Here is a 17,781-nt window from a genome sequence, read left to right on the forward strand (position 1 = left end):
CGGTTGGGCCGGCGTATAGATGCGGAGCGGCGGCGGGCAGAAGAGGCATGGCTCACGATGGTCAGGGCGGAGAACTCCATGCGGAGGGCACTGAGGCGGGCCGAGTGCCTCGAGGCCATTCGCAGGGAGTTGGAGTCCAACATGGCTTTGTCCCTGCGAACTCTCTGGGCCATGGAAGAGGACCGCCTCCGGGACATCGAGCAGGAGTTCGATGATGCCCTGGCCAGGGACATCGGAAAGTGAGCCGTGGGACTAGCCTGCTGCCATTGTAAATAGTTTTTAGTGTTAGGTTTAATTTTCGTTTTCATTTCCTTTGGGGTGATTGGACTATGCCCCACACTTTTGTATATAGTTCTTTTCTTTGGTAGTTTTTAGATAGGTTACATTTCTTTCGTTGGGCTCATGGACCCTTTCAAAATTGATTGTACATAGTTGGACTTTGGATTTATGTGTGCATTTTATTTGGATTTCACCATGGGGCAATGGATTTTTGATTTTACGTTTCCTTTGGATTTCTTTTTGTGCACAATGATTTTGGACCATTTTTCTCGATTTCATCTACATTTCATTTTCATATTTTTGGACATACATTTCATTTCATGTTTGTTTGATTTTTTGGCCTTTCATTTCATTACATTGATTTTGTTAATAATACATTGTGATATTTTAATTCCATGTGTGGGATTCGCTCATTGGGTTCATGCATGTGAAATTGTGGTTTTACACAATCTATGGCAAACAGTGTGTTTGTGTGACGGACATGTGCTGATGTACATGGTTGACCATTGATTTGTGTCCTGACATAGGCATGTCGGTGTGGGGTGGATTGGTGAAATCATTGCATGTCAAGACTGGGGTGGCGTGCAGTGGTATTTTGGTGCACATGAGGTCCATGATTGTGCATCTTCCTTTCGTATTGCAAGGGGACATGAGTCGGGCTCTGACCCTCACTGATAGGAGGGGGGGGTGCTGGGGGACATGAGTCGGGCCCTGACCCTCACTGATGGGGGGCGGGGGTGCTGGGGGACATGAGTCGGGCCCTGCTGGCAGGTGCCTGTCAATGCTGGGTGGGTGGGGGTGCTGGGGGGACATGAGTCGGGCCCTGCTGGCAGATGACCCTCACTGATGGGGGTTGGGGGTGCTGGGGGGGACATGAGTCAGGCTCTGCTGGCAGGTAACCCTCACTGATGGGGGTTGGGGGTGCTGGGGAGAACTGAGTCGGGCCCTGCTGGCAGGTGACGCTCACTGATGGGGGTTGGGGGTGCTGGGGGGACCTGAGTCGGGCCCTGCTGGCAGGTAATCCTCACTGATGGGGGGTGGGGGTGCTGGGGGACATGAGTTGGGCCCTGACCCTCACTGATGGGGGATGGGGTGCTGGGGGGATCTGAGTCGGCCCATGCTGGCAGGTGACCCTCACTGATGGGGGATGGGGGTGCTGGGGGGACATGAGTCGGGCCCTGCTGGCAGGTGATCCTCACTGATGGGGGGTGGGGGTGCTGGGGGACATGAGTCGGGCCCTGACCCTCACTGATGGGGGTTGGGGGTGCTGGGGGGACCTGAGTCGGGCCCTGCTGGCAGGTGACCCTCACTGATGGGGGTTGGGGGTTCTGGGGGGACATGAGTCGGGCCCTGCTGGCAGGTGACCCTCACTGATGGGGGTTGGGGGTGCTGGGGGGACCTGAGTCGGGCCCTGCTGGCAGGTGACCATCACTGATGATGGTTGGGGGTGCTGGCGGGACCTGAGTCGGGCCCTGTTGGCAGGTGTGAGTCGGGCCCTGACCCTCACTGATGGGGGGTGGGGGTGCTGGGGGACATGAGTCGGGCCCTGCTGGCAGGTGACCCTCACTGATGGGGGGTGGGGGTGCTGGGGGGACCTGAGTCGAGCCCTGCTGGCAGGTGACCCTCACTGATGATGGTTGGGGGTGCTGGGGGGACCTGAGTCGGGCCCTGCTGGCAGGTGACCCTCACTGATGGGGGTTGGGGGTGCTGGGGGGACCTGAGTCGGGCCCTGCTGGCAGGTGACCCTCACTGATGGGGGTGGGGAGGCTGGGGGGACCTGAGTCGGGCCCTGACCCTCACTGATGGGGGTTGGGGTGCTGGGGGGACCTGAGTCGGGCCCTGCTGGCATGTGACCCTCACTGATGGGGGTTGGGGGTGCTGGGGGACATGAGTCGGGCCCTGCTGGCAGGTGACCCTCACAGATGGGGATTGGGGGTGCTGGGGGGACCTGAATCGGGCCCTGCTGGCAGGTGACACTCACTGATGGGGGTTGGGGGTGCTGAGGGGACATGAGTCGGGTCTTGCTGGCAGGTGACCCTCACTGATGGGGGATGGGGGTGCTGGGGGGACCTGAGTCGGGCCCTGCTGGCAGGTGACCCTCACTGATGGGGGGTGGGGGTGCTGGGGGACATGATTCGGGCCCTGCTGGCAGGTGACCCTCACTGATGGGGGTGGGGGTGCTGGGGGGACATGAGTCGGGCCCTGCTGGCAGGTGACCATCACTGATGGTGGTTGGGGGTGCTGTCGGGACCTGAGTCGGGCCCTGCTGGCAGGTGACCCTCACTGATGGGTGTTGGGGCTGCTGGGGGGACCTGAGTCGGGGCCCTGCTGGCAGGTGACCCTCACTGATGGGGGTTGGGGGTGCTGGGGGGACATGAGTTGGGCCCTGCTGGCAGGTGACCCTCACTGATGGGGGTTGGGGGTGCTGGGGGGACCTGAATCGGGCCCTGCTGGCAGGTGACACTCACTGATGGGGGTTGAGGGTGCTGAGGGGACATGAGTCGGGCCTTGCTGGCAGGTGACCCTCACTGATGGGGGTTGGGGGTGCTGGGGGGACATGAGTCGAGCCCTGGTGGTAGGTGACCCTCACTGATGGGGGTTGGGGGTGCTGGAGGGACATGAGTCGGGCCCTGCTGGCAGGTGACCCTCACTGATGGGGGGTGGGGGTGCTGGGTGGACCTGAGTCGGGCCCTGCTGGCAGGTGACCCTCACTGATGGGGGTTTGGGGTGCTGGGGGGACCTGAGTCAGGCCCTGCTGGCAGGTGACCCTCACTGATGGGGGTTCGGGGTGCTAGGGGGACATGAGTAGGGCCCTGCTGGCAGGTGACCGTCACTGATGGGGGTTGGAGGTGCTGGGGGGACCTGAGTCGGGCCCTGCTGGCATGCGTCCCTCACTGATGGGGGTATGGGGGTGCTGGGGGGACATGAGTTGGGCCCTGCTGGCATGTGACCCTCACTGATGGGGGGTGGGGGTGCTGGGGGGCATGAGTCGGGCCCTGACCCTCACTGATGGGGTGGGGGTGCTGGGAGACATGAGTCGGGCCCTGACCCTCACTGCTGGGAGTTGGGGGTGCTGGGGGGACCTGAGTCAGGCCCTGCTGGCAGGTGACCCTCACTGATGGGGGTTGGGGGTGCTGGGGGGACATGAGTCGGGCCCTGCTGGCAGGTGACCCTCACTGATGGGGGTTGGGGTTGCTGGGGGGACATGAGTCGGGCCCTTCTGGCAGGTGACCCTCACTGATGGGGGGTGGGGGTGCTGGGGGACCTGAGTCGGGCCCTGCTGTCAGGTGACCATCACTGATGGGGGTGGGGGTGCTGGGGGACAGGAGTTGGGCCCTGACCCTCACTGATGGGGGGTGGGGGTGCTGGGGGACATGAGTCGGGCCCTGACCCTCACTGATGGGGGTTGGGGGTGCTGGGGGGACCTGAGTCGGGCCCTGCTGGCAGGTGGCCCTCACTGATGGGGGTTGGGGGTGCTGGGGGGACATGAGTCGGGCCCTGCTGGCAGGTGACCCTCACTGATGGGGGTTGGGGGTGCTGGGGGGACCTAAATCAGGCCCTGCTGGCAGGTGACCCTCACTGATGGGGCTTGGGGGTGCTGAGGGGACATGAGTCGGGCCTTGCTGGCAGGTGACCCTCACTGATGGGAGATGGGGGTACTGGGGGGACCTGAGTCGGGCCCTGCTGGGAGGTGACGCTCACTGAATGGGGTGGGGGTGCTGGGGGACATGAGACGGGCCCTGCTGGCAGGTGACCATCACTGATGGGGGTGCTGGGGGACATGAGTCAGGCCCTGACCCTCACTGATGGGGTGGGAGAGCGGGGGGACATGAGTCGGGCCCTGTTGGCAGGTGACCCTCACTGATGAGGGTTGGGGGTGCTGGTGGGACCTGAGTCGGGCCCTGCTGGCTGGTGACCCTCACTGATGTGGGGTGGGGGTGCTGTGGGATATGAGTTGGTGATCACTAGTGCAAGGTGACATGTGGTCTGGCTGGGGGGGCATGCCCATGGTGGATGTGCTGCCTGCAGAACATGACCAGGGGTCCAGGGTAGTCCCCAGTGGTGTGGGCTGCCTGCAGGAGCCGTGGAGGGGATAGAGGGCACATCTGGGAGGACCCCCACTGCCAATTCACGTGTAAAACTTCCCACGCACCCTTGAAATACATGTAGCACGCTCGCACAGGGCCAATTGCATGTGAAACTACCCGCGCACCCCCGGAATCCACGTACCCCGCTCGCACAGGGCCAATCGCATGTGAAACTTCCCGCGCACCCCAGTAATACACGTACCCCGCTCGCACAGGGCCAATCGCGTGTGAAACTTTCCGCACACCCCATTAATACACGTACCCTGCTCGCACAGGGCCAATCGCATGTGAAACTTCCCGCGCACCCCCGAAATCCACATACCCCGCTCGCACAGGGCCAATCGCGTGTGAAACTTCCCACGCACCCCCGAAATCCACGTACCCTGCTCGCACAGGGCCAATCGCATGTGAAACTTCCTGCGCACCCCAGTAATACACGTACCCCACTCGCACAGGGCCAAACACGTGTGAAAATTCCTGCGCTCCCCAGTAATACACGTACCCCGCTCGCACAGGACCAATCGCGTGTGAAACTTCCCACGCACCCCCGGAATCCACGTACCCCGCTCGCACAGGGCCAACCACGTGTGAAACTTCCCGCGCACCCCCGAAATCCATGTACCCCACTTGCACAGGGCCAATCACATGTGAAACTTCCTGCGCACCTCAGTAATACGCATACCCCGCTCGCACAGGGCCAAACACGTGTGAAAATTCCCGCGCACCCCAGTAATACACGTACCCCGGTCGCACAGGGCCAAACGCGTGTGAAACTTCCCGCGCACCCCCGAAATCCACGTACCCCGCTTGCACAGGGCCAATCGAGTGTGAAACTTCCCACGCACCCCAGTAATGCACGTACCCCGCTCACACAGGGCCAATCGAGTGTGAAACTTCCCGTGCACCCCAGTAATACACGTACCCCGCTCGCACAGGGCCAATCACGTGTGAAACTCTTCCCGCGCACCCCCGAAATCCACGTACCCCGCTCGCACAGGGCCAATCGAGTGTGAAACTTCCCGTGCACCCCAGTAATACACGTACCTCGCTCGCACAGGGCCAATCGCGTGTGAAACTTCCCGCGCACCCCAGTAATACACGTACCCCACTGGCACAGGGCCAATCGCGTGTGAAACTTCCCGCGCACCCCCGAAATCCACGTACCCCGCTCGCACAAGGCCAATCGCGTGTGAAACTTCCCGCGCACCCCAGTTATATACGTACCCCGCTCGCACAGGGCCAGTCGTGTGTGAAACTTCCTGCGCACCCCAGTAATACACGTACCCCACTCGCACAGGGCCAATCGCGTGTGAAACTTCCCGTGCATCCCAGTAATACACGTACCCCGCTCACACAGGGCCAATCGCGTGTGAAACTTCCCGCACACCCCCGGAATCCACGTACCCCGCTCGCACAAGGCCAATCGCATGTGAAACTTCCCGCGCACCCCCGGAATCCACGTACCCCGTTCGCACAGGGCCAATCGCGTGTGAAACTTCCCGCGCACCCCCGAAATCCACGTACCCGACTCGCACAGGGCCAATCGCATGTGAAACTTCCCACGCACCCCAGTAATACACGTACACCGCTCGCACAGGGCCAAACACGTGTGAAAATTCCTGCGTACCCCAGTAATACACGTACCCCACTCGCACAGGGCCAATCACGTGTGAAACTTCCCACGCAACCCTGGAATCCACGTACCCCGCTCGCACAGGGCCAACCGCGTGTGAAACTTCCCGCGCACCCCCGAAATCCACGTACCCCGTTCGCACAGGGCCAATCGCATGTGAAACTTCCCGCGCACCCCAGTAATACACGTACCCCGCTCGCACAGGGCCAAACACGTGTGAAAATTCCTGTGTACCCCAGTAATACACGTAGCCCGCTCGCACAGGGCCAATCGCGTGTGAAACTTCCCGCGCACCCCCGGAATCCACTTACCCCGCTCGCACAAGGCCAATCGCATGTGAAACTTCCCGCGCACCCCCGGAATCCACGTACCCAGCTCACACAGGGCCAATCGCATGTGAAACTTCCTGCGCACCCCCGAAATCCATGTACCCCGCTCGCACAGGGCCAATCGCATGTGAAACTTCCCGCGCACCCCAGTAATACACGTACCCTGCTCGCACAGGGCCAAACACGTGTGAAAATTCCCACGCACGCCAATAATACACGTACCCCGCTCGCACAGGGCCAATCGCGTGTGAAACTTCCCGCGCTCCCCCGAAATCCACGTACCCCGCTCGCACAGGGCCAATCGCATGTGAAACTTCCCGCGCACCCCCGAAATCCACGTACCCCGCTCACACAAGGCCAATCGCATGTGAAACTTCCCGCGCACCCCACTAATACACGTACCCCGCTCGCACAGGGCCAGTCGTGTGTGAAACTTCCCGCGCACCACAGTAATAGACGTATCCCGCTCGCACAGGGCCAATCGCGTGTGAAACTTCCCGTGCACCCCAGTAATACACGTACCCCGCTCACACAGGGCCAATCGCATGTGAAACTTCCCGCGCACCCCAGTAATACACGTATCCCGCTTGCACAGGGACAATCGCGTGTGAAACTTGCTGCGCAACCCCGAAATACACGTACCCCGCTTGCACAGGGACAATCACGTGTGAAACTCCACACGCAGGGGTGTACGTGTATTCGGAGGGGTGTGCGGGGAGTTTTACAGGCGTTTTCGTGGTTGGGGGCCTGTATACTGGTCCACTGGCCTGTGCGCTGTGTATGGGATTTGTGCGCTGTGCATAGCGCATGGGGAGGGGTTGGGGGCGTAACTGGCGCTGCTGCAGGGTCGCTGCGCCACTCTGTGCCACGGCTGGTAATGGATGTTGAAATCCATGAATACGCTGTGCGCAGAAATGGATTTTGGCGCACGCAGCTGGCGCAGACTGTCGCACACGCACATTGTGCGCCAGCCGGGTGCGCCACTTGTGCCCTGAATTCTATGAATTACCCCCTTAATTGAGAGAGAAATTATTGGGGAAATTATGCAGCACCAAGAGTGCCCTTCATTTGGATAATAATTAAAATAAAAATGGGGTAATGAAAATTAATTCCTCTTTGCAATACTGTTGTGAATGTTGTTGTCTACTTATTAATTTTATGTAAATAAAATGCTATTTGAATTGCAATCATTTGATAATGTAGGCAAGGGAATGCAATATTGTCTAGAAAATGCCAAGCTTGCAAATAAACATTTGCATAAGTGCATTTCACTAAAGATATTGTAGTATTCAGCATGGAGACACAACGCAGGAACCGCGCAGGAGACAGAAATTACAAACGGAAAGGTATGTACTTTATTTCTTCAGTTACAGTTGAGCAGAGATCATAGTGAGAACACATCTTTCCAGCTCACAGTCCCATGCTGAAGTCCGCAGCAACTGTCACCCAGAGAACCTCCAGTGACCCACATTCTACATGCCAAAACCCATCCTTGTCGCCAAAATGTAGTATTCAGCATTGTGCAACAATGCAGGAAACGGTAAGTACAAACAGAAAGGTGTGCACTTTATTTTTACAGTTGAGCTCAGATCAGAACACAGGGAGAACACATCTTGCCAGCTCACAACCCCATGCTGAAGTCCACAGCAACTGTCACCCAGAGAAACTCCAGCTTCATAGATTCTACATTCCAATCATCATTGTCACAGCAGCACCTAGCTCACATGCATGCAAGGTACCACAGACAAAAAGGTTCTCTTTGCGGATCGGGATGAATGAGTTCAACGTATTTATTTGGTAAGCGGAAAGAAGAATTTGAAATTTCTAATTGGAGATTTGCTATCTCTCAGACGTTAAACATGTTTGTGTACACCAGAACCCTATCCCACATCACAAGCACAACATTTTAATTTTCATAAAATTGACATACAGTAGAGGCTCAGCCATTGGTTGTTTGCCAAAACCAACCATATGAGAGCACCTTTGCAACTGTTTGAGCCTACACTTGTGAAATTAGGAGAACTCATGTACAGCAAAGATGGGACCAGTTCTCTGTGAGCTGCAAAGAGTTGGGAACATGAGGAACATAAAGGAAAACTGGTACTGTACTGTCTCTAGCATGAGTCCATCAGATAATTCATAATTCCATCTCCCAGCGCAACCACATAGATGCCAAAAAGGCCAAAGCATTTTTAAACACTGTTTTTTTGTTGTAACTACATTTCTCAAAACCTATCCAAGACATTAATCCCAAAGCATGGTTTCACCATCAACATAAGAATGAAACCTCTTGCACGAAGCTAATGATGGGTGACTCATTTGAACATGTATGCTATTTTAGTAAAGGATTGCCAATCATGTACAGACTACACATGGAAATGAAGTGTGTAGGTAGGCCAACGAGTGAGAAACAGCACATCCACCCTTGAACCTCGAAAAATCAGTCTTGCTTTTCATGCCCCAATATGTTGGTAAGTGATAAACCATGTTAGTATATGCTTAGAATTTAATTGAATCTATATTGACAATAAGCAGTTCATTGTTGATGATATGTTCTCCTAGGAACCACCCTTCCCTACTGCTGCAGTAATTATTACTGCAGAGAGCATTCTACTCAGCTTGCTTCAGTCACTCAGCTGAACTCTTTATCATCATTTAGTTCACTGTGTGGAAACTTTGTCTAGGAAGTAGTCATGTTCATATTATGGTTTGAGAATGTCAAGTACAGGAGGACTAATCATAGTGTTTTCACGATGTGATGATCAAGATTGTGACTCTCTAGAAATAGGGTTCCTGTGTTCAATTAGACACACACACAGAGACCTTGTTTAATATCCACAAAATAGGATATCCTTGGAACGTAAAAACATTAACTCAAGATATAACACATTTCATGCCCAATGCAAACACTGCAGAGTCTCTTTCTGGTAGTCTCAGGGAATGCCTATCCAAACTCTTACAAAAGAAGCATGACTCAAGATCATAGACCAGTCCTGCCACAGCATGTAAGAAGTCTACACTGGAAAAATTAGATTTCAGAGCAATACTTTCAGGAACAGGCTCACCGAAGTAATCATCAAACAGACCTAGAAGCACAAGTGTTCTACTGGGTTCACCATAAACCTCAACACATGTAAAATTGTGTTTGCTCTGGGAAATGAATGCCCCTCTTCAACTAAGTGATGATAAACATTGCAAATTATGTACAAGAAAAATATTCAATGCCCTTTATAAAAAGTCAAAAGTTCAGATTGCTTCCCTCAATCAGATGGGAAAATCAGCTACATTTTTAAAGGTGTATTGCACAAATGACATCACTGAATGGCATGATCTTATTTGGGCAATAATAGCTGAAATGGTTAGATATGATCTCACTTGGGAACATAATTTCCCATATACAAAGTGCAGTTCCTTCACAATCAGAAATGCATAGTTGTATGAAGTGTCTTGTGTTTTGGATGTATGCAGTTGTATGGCCTCCACCTGTATTCATAATGTATTGGGCGGAGTGATCCACATTGCTAACTTGCATGATTACTTTTTTTTGATGCTGTATGCGATCATAAACAGGTCTCCTGGACCAGGCCAACTGTCACTCAGTGTAATTCATGGTGGTGGAGCCAGAGGTATCCTGGGTATTTTTTATATTGTGATTCGTATCCCAGAATGAGACTGCCATGCCACAGCCGAAGCACCGGGGCCTGCAGCAGAGCCTGCCATTGCCAATCTATCTCTCTTTGCACTGGCATATGCATATGCAGCAACCAAGGGACCCCATCCTAATGAATATCCTAAGTGATCAGGCAATGAGTGCTATGTTTGCAAGAGTTTGTCCTCTCCGGTTGAAAGCAATGCACATGAGTTTAACAGTAGCAAAGCCAAACTACTTACTGTCTACAGTTCCATCAAGCTTTGGCAGTAGCATAAGACTGTAGAGAATATAGAGCCAAACAGGCTTGGAGACCTCCATTTAGAGGTGGCCGGCATCTCACAGCTTCAGTGTTGCTTTCATAATGTTCCACATGGAGACCTTTGTGAGATCACCAGCCTCCTCTTCCCCACATCTGCTGTTCCATTTCTTGAAAGGAATGCTGACATCACAAAAGGCAGGTACTTAGACAAGCTGCCACTAAACAACCCAAGGTGATTGACTGGGAGAGCAGAATGACATTCTACAATGGAATGCCAGGGTAGGAGACATGGCAGAGATAGAATACATAATTGTAAGCCCAGGTTCAAATTGTATGTTAGGCCTTAATTTACTTCTAGTAATAACAGAAAACACAGTGCATATACTTAAAGTGACAATGTCCATCTAAGCACCACATATCTTGATAATCAAATATTATTCTCTCTGTTTATTTACTGTAGTTTACATAAGGCCTAATTGGTGCATCATTGCCAAATTCCAGCTCACCCAATTTGCACATCATTATCAGTTTAGTATAAACCCATTTATCTAATTATATCACAAGTTCTTAGGTTTCCAGTGTACCCTCAAAGCACATCATTGCAAATTTAAATTATGTTCACTTTTCACATAATTGAATTTTTTTTATGCACATTAGGACTGCCAAAAGGAACAGAGGGCACTGCACCATCAGTTCTCTGAGGCTTGAATGGGCAGCAAAGCTATGCCCTGCAGTTAACACTGCAATAGACGCTCAGCCAACAGACAGGCAACGCCTGCATTTGGCTCTGTTGGCTGTTTGAGGTGGTAGGGGCACGCAGGACCCAATCACAGCTAGCCTGCAAGTCAATAGCGGGAAGTTATGGGCATGCCACTGGCAGCACTTTCCCAGGGGCGTCATTTCACCAAAATGCCTGGGGTAGCGGCAGTGACATCACAATGCCACACCCCCAAGAGTGACATCACAGGAAGTGGTCATGTGAGCCCGCCCTGTGTGACATCACAGGAAGTGATGTCATTTGACCACACCCCCACATGACATCACAGGAAGCGGCATCATAAAGCATTATCCCTCGGTACAGTAAGAAAAATATGGTTACGACATCACTGTATTGTGACATTTCATACAAGAATCGATCTGTTGCTACTGTAGGTATGGAGGTCATATGTCCAAACACCCCTGTGACATGCCTAGTGTTGAAATCCCATGTCTAACTTAGCATCACTTTTGCCAGTATATGTTAACATACAGCCTACACTTTCAAATGAGAGTGACATTTTTGGAAAAATAGATTACACAGCAGCAATAGATGCTTTTGTGGCAGCAACATCAAGCTTGAGCATATGTTTTTACCATAAACCTCATCACTCACTAATGTGCAATTTGCTGAGTGCACGATTGCGGCCAAGGACCACACACCTGTAATCACAGTTTTCACAGCTCTTGAAATCTTGCACAACCTCAGGGACCCACTCTTTAAGCAAACAAACACAGCACTCACCTCTAAGTGGAACAACAACCGTCACAATAGTGATATGTTGCAGTGGCCGAGGGCCACTTCAGTCCAATCTTACAACACAGTGGCATTTCTGTCCTTCAGACACAGCAGAGAGAGCGAGCAATGAGATGCCTCGAAGAAGCCTTCCCAGTGGAGCATAAACTTTAGCAGGAGGAGGCTTCAGGTGCGGGACCACCAGCCCACCTCCAAACACATGCTCTCAGTCACCGCAACCTCAACCCCCTCCTCAGCCAGGAGCTCAGCTGCCCTTTCCTATTGAGCAGTAAACAGACCTCCAGCTGCCACCTCCTCGAAGTACATGAGGGCACATCACAAATCCCAACTCCGTTTTCATCTCAAGCCTCTGCCACCTGCCGCAAGCAGCACTGATGCAGGTTGGCCATTATTATCACACTGTAGGATCAGAGTAGGGGAGCATCATGTCGAGGTACTTAACATGGGGCCTTGTTTTTCCCCAGACCCTTCCCTCTGTGTTCGTACACACACACAGACCCACCCATTCAGAAGCAAACTAACACAATCCGATGGACATAAAATTCACACACGTACTGTGTCACATGTGCAGACACAAGTCTTAGGTCTGACGCATGTAGCTTGGAGGAGGTGTGTGGGTGATATCAACTCGCTCACAGCCAAGGCCAGGATGGTGATGACCAGAGGCAGTTTCTGCCTGCAGCATTAATTGACCACATCCCAGCAAGTTGTACCGGTCCAAACATGGTATCACTGGCAGAGAGCTGTAGTTAGGCCAGCTCTTGGGTGACAGCCGGCCAAACATGTGCTCACTCCAGAGAACCATGTGTAGCCTGCAGGCCACAGGGACGCTGCTCACCAGCACAACAACCACGAGCCACCAGGGGACACCACCGCTCCCATATCGGGCAACTATGTTCCTGGCACTCAGCATCAGCTGCAGAGATAGCTCAGTGGGTTAATGGACCGATTACCTGCGTCTGGGTTCAAGCTGCAGGTCGTGTGGCCAATAAGATAGCTCACTGGGCAATGCGTCTGCTGCAGAGATCTGGGCATAAAGCCACAGGTTTCAGTTGCAACAGGGCAAACTGAGCTTTTCATCTGTGCAGGTGGATAAAAGGAGTGCCACTGATGTGATATAGCGACACCCGTCATTTACAGCCCAGGGGGATGGCAAGCATGCAGGAAATGGGCTAGATAAATCTATGGCCATTTATGAACAGAAGCCAGGGCGTGCGTTCAAGGCATAGATTGGAAGCAAGGGGAATATGCATGCACACATCCGAGACAAGACTCAGGGCAGAAGGGACCGTGCACACAGGAGACATGAAGGCACGGAAAGCACCCACCCACATCAGAAGCAATGCACAATGGCTGCTACATACAGGCAAGGGACATGGCGAAACCAAACCCACAGAAGAAAGAACGACAAAAACACAGGACAGCAGAGAGTGCTCGGACTTCAATCTAGTAGCGACATGCAGCACTATCAGGGCAGCAGTAAAATATTGCACATTTCAAAGCGGAGACGTCAACCCGAAATCAGGGGCTTATGAATTCCAACAACCCTTTGGAACTAACTCTTTAGGATAATAATGAAGAAAGGTGGTGTCTGTCCTGCCAGTATTCAAACCAGACTGAAGAAGACAGACCTCTCTGCAGCAGGCCCTTTAACCCACTGAGCTATCTGGCCGAGAGAGCCGCCTGTTTGCTGCTGCAGATCAATACCCAATGGTCATCATTGGGAGCTTAGCTTGTAGTTTCAGCTGCGAGAGCAGTTGGGATACTAATGGGAAGTGAACTGTGCATAAAAAGTGTTTGGACAAACAGCCTAATCAAATCAATCGCCTGGCGTTCTGCAAGCTGCACGCTGTGAACACAGAGAATATGCATCTATCCAATGGAGAAGAAAGCAACAAGAAGTACCTTTGGAATATCTAGCACACACGTGCAGCGCATTCTACACTATGCACAATGGTATTCATTTGGCCGATGACGAGTGACCTCATATCACTATTGTGACGGTTGTTGTGGCTCTTAGGAACAAGGTCACATAAGGTCATCCATTTCAATCATTTAACTGAGCACAATGCACGAAAGGTAAACCCACTGATGCGGAATGTCAAATTGCCCACATTGGAGAGCATGCGCCGTGATGGGCAAGTGTGCACAGAGGCTAGAGGCAATTCAGCTTGTATTGGCAGTCTAGCCCAGTCTCTTGAACATTTTCTCACCCCTCGCTCAATGCTTTTGGAAATAACAAAAATAGAATTCATGCTTGTAGAAATAGAAGCTGGCCTAAAGTGCAATTTCAACATATTTACAAAGCTAATTTGTGGGGCTCACAGGGCTCAGCCCGTAAAACATGCACGGAAAGTTGGAAACATTAAGTAGTAAAGCTTCTTACCTGCCTAGACCTGCATCTTGTGACTGAAAGTGGAAATGAAGGAGACGGTACACTTTTTTTCCCCTTCACTTTACTCAGGTTCGGCCAATGATTAGGAACTTAGCAAGGCCCGGGTAGGCCAGGCATTCTTACTGACACTCAGACGGTCGCAGGAGCCAGAGGAGAGCAATTTAGTTAAAAAAAAGTACGAGCACACAGCTCAGCTCACACATCCGGGCCAGCCACAGGCGGGTGGCCCCACCCCCACCATTTGTTTTCGTTCTACTTTGACACTCTGTGAGAGAGTGCGTGAGGCCAGGACTGCATCCTGGCTGGCGGCGCCGCGTCGCCGGCCGATCATGGGCCTGTGCAAGAGAATGGAATGGGCCCAATTCACAGAACATTTGCCAATGGTGTTTTGCCATTTGAAAACGCTTCTGTGAATTAGGCCCTGTGTCTGCCACTCTGCTACTCTGCGCCAGTGCTTTGCTTATCATGCAGCATTCATCAAAGGAAAACTTTCTTTGATGAATGCTGCATGCAAAATCCGGCCCCAGGGGTGGCTCATAAAACTGGCCCATTCAGAATCCAAGGTCAATTTTGTTCGGCCACGGTAGGGCCAATCCAACCCTGGAGGAGGGCTCATTAGCTCCAGAGAGTTAATTTATAAATAATGGTGGTTGAGGCTGGCCTGGCTGGACGCTAACTATCTCTCGATTTCACACGTGTGTGGGGTCAGGGAGGGACTCTGCAATATTGTAGCAGTCTGGGCCTGGGCAAACCCTGCCTCCAGTCCCAGGCTCGTCGCTAACTGCAACAGAAGCCAGCCCTATGCCACCGTTGCGCTCGCATTGCAAAGTCATCTTGCAAAGTAGCTCCCCCGCACCCCACCATTCCAACAAGGTAACGGTTGTTCAGCTGAGTCTGACACTCGACCGGGCCGGAGAGAGAGACACATAATGCATCTTCACTCCAGCCCAGCCCCAGATGGGGCTCAGCCCTGAATGAATTCTCCTGATGGGGGCCTGGGGCCGGGCCCCAGAGTCCCCATGTACTCAGCACCCCTGAGTGACAGCCCCCAAAATCAGAAAGGTGCGAGGCTGGTGTCGGTGTGAGTTCTGCCTGGATGGCCACGGCTCTGCAGGCCGCAGGCAGGTGCACTGACCCATGAGCAGCACGCCACACGACAAGGAGACGAGGACCCACCCAGCAGAGCACACTGCCCACTTCCGCGCTGTTCTGCTCTCACTCCTACCTTCTTTCAGAGCTAGAGGGATGAAAACCAGCAGTGATGCACACGAGTCACACGTGCTGTTGCTGTGCGCAAGGCGAGGTGAGGCAAAGTGGAGGAACCCACACGCGGCACCCTGCTTGCTGTGGTGGCCACGCCCCCTCAGAGGTCGCAAGAGATTGGCAGAGGTTGCCAGCCAATCGGCAGAGGTCGCTCTTGCGACCTCTGGCGACCCCCAAATGACGTCCCTGCACTTTCCTCTGAAAATGTATGTTTGGCACACATACTTTACTTGTCATTAGAGCGCCATAGAAATGACACAATCTTCTGTAATGTTTTTTTAGTGCTGTTTAGTTACTGGTTTCGTGCAGGTCATAGTGCCAGTTCAATGACAACAATTAGCTGTTTTTCCACAAGGGCAATATAAGTATTTACACTGGCGTGAACAGCATCACAAATCTGGTAATTGTGCCTGAACTAGAGCTAAACCTTTTCAGTCACCCCAGTTCAAGTGAAGACAAAGCTCTGCAGACCTCACATGTTTAGGGATGCCTTTGCTAGGATAAAAGAGGCATTCCTTGAAGGATTGAACTAGGGCTAAAACCTATCAGGCCGCTCTGGTTAAAATCAAGATGCAGCTCGACAGAGCTCCGCCACTGGGGATCCCTTGCTAGGCTAAAAGAACTATTAATTAAAAGTATAACTGGAAACCTGTTATAGTTTAACTTTATCTAAATAAACCAGGAGTCATATGTATATATATCTTTCTTTATCCACCATCAACCTTAGTACTGGCTACCTTTAGAACTCCCCCCCCCCCCGACCATTCCTTTATACATTCCAGTGACAGAATTCCATAATTCCATTACCACAGCAACACATACTTATTTATAATAAATAACATCACCCAACAATATAATTCCATTAACATAGCAACATGTACTTATTAATAATAAATAACCTCATACAACAACCTCCTTCCTTATCATCTTGTTTCATCTCTATAAGGTAACAAGTAAATTTGTACTTACAAATTAGCAGGCTCACAATTACATTTGCTCAATTGAACGGGCTGGTCTCCAACTCACCCTACACGGACGATTTCCTAACACAACATCTTGCAAATCAGGACTTTTATGACTAGTAGATTCACATAACAAAGGATTTTCTAACACAGCATCAAAATCCATAGAGTCATCATTATCAAAAGGAAAACTGTCATTTTCAGGTCCCTTAATCAGGTCTTCATCTGTGTTTTCATCATTTTTATCATGAAAAAGTTTCCTAAAAAATGACGCATTCCTTGTTATCTCACATTCATCCCCTATAGCAGTTACCATAAGGCCCTTGATCTCCACAAACCTCAGAGGCAAAGGCCTATACTTAGAGTCCAATTTCCTATGTTGTCTTTGCTTCACTAAAACAGAATCTCCCACTTTTAGAGTATTATCACGAGAATGTCTCTTCAGATCAGTCCATTCTTTAATCTTCTTCCTCTTTATCTTGTCTCTTTCGCTGATATCATTATCCTCAACAGGAGTGTAATTTTCTATTTGTGGAAGCCTGGTCCGAGGTTTATATTTAATCATTAAACTAGAAGGTGTATATCTAGTCATTTTATGAGAAGTATTATGATAGCTTCTTAACATCTGAGATATCGCTTGAGGCATTGACATATTATCAACAACTGCTTTCTGTCGAGTTTTCTTTAATGTATCCATGAATCTCTCAGCCATACCATTAGCTTGTGGCCATAATGGTATGATCTTTTGATGTTTAACCCGAGATGAGCAGCAAATTTGTTGAATTCATGGCTTTGAAATGGTGACCCATTATCAGTCTTGACAACATTCGGGACACCCCATTCACTAAATAACTCTTCTAGAACCACTGCAACATGGTGAAAAGAAGTAGACGCCAAATGTTTAACTAATGGAAAATGTGAATACTCATCTATTGCCACTAGAAGATATCCTCCTTCTTCCAGAGGACCAAAGAAATCCAGTGCCACTCTCTTCCAAGGACCATCAGGCAACGGCACCACTCTTAGAGGCTCAGACTGCTGTCCAGACATAGTCTCTTGACAAGCAACACAATGTTTTAAGATATCCTCAACAATGATATCCATATAAGGAAACCATACTTGATTCCTCAGAATTTTCTTTGTATTTGCAACTCCCCGATGTCATTCATGAGCTAACATGACAAGTGCTTTCCGCACGTTTTCCGGAGCCACCAGTCTATTTCCTCTCATTAGTAACCCTTTATCAGCCGACAGTTCACTGCTCACTCTAGCTATCCTCTCTAGATCTCTTCTGTCCACCCCCTCTTCAACTTGAAACTTACTCCAGTGCTTCCATTTACCATCATTGGTAATCTTAATGGCCATTTGAATAGTTGGGTCCTCTTTACTTCTCTCTAAGAATATTTCC

The 17,781-nt window shown here is 51.4% G+C and overlaps 1 protein-coding gene across 2 annotated transcripts in view; it reads right to left on the minus strand.

Annotated features, from left to right (window-relative positions):
• Positions 1 to 14,257, minus strand: part of LOC138514164 (acrosin-like) — a 1,823,097-nt gene extending 1,808,840 nt beyond the window's left edge. Inside the window, exon 1 of one of the 2 annotated variants that reach the window (XR_011281888.1) lies at positions 14,140 to 14,257. Coding sequence is in view for 1 of the 2 variants with exons in the window: in XM_069629472.1 (XP_069485573.1) it covers positions 10,221 to 10,299 (79 nt within the window). In the remaining variant the exon portion in view is untranslated. Of the gene's footprint in view, positions 1 to 10,220; positions 10,366 to 14,139 lie in introns of those variants that run through there. The other variant, XM_069629472.1, reaches the window with a different exon arrangement.
• Between the last annotated feature and the right edge of the window lie 3,524 nt (positions 14,258 to 17,781).

This window comes from Ambystoma mexicanum, chromosome 12, assembly GCF_040938575.1.
Source record: "Ambystoma mexicanum isolate Mex_15411 chromosome 12, UKY_AmexF1_1, whole genome shotgun sequence".
NCBI lineage: Eukaryota > Metazoa > Chordata > Amphibia > Caudata > Ambystomatidae > Ambystoma > Ambystoma mexicanum.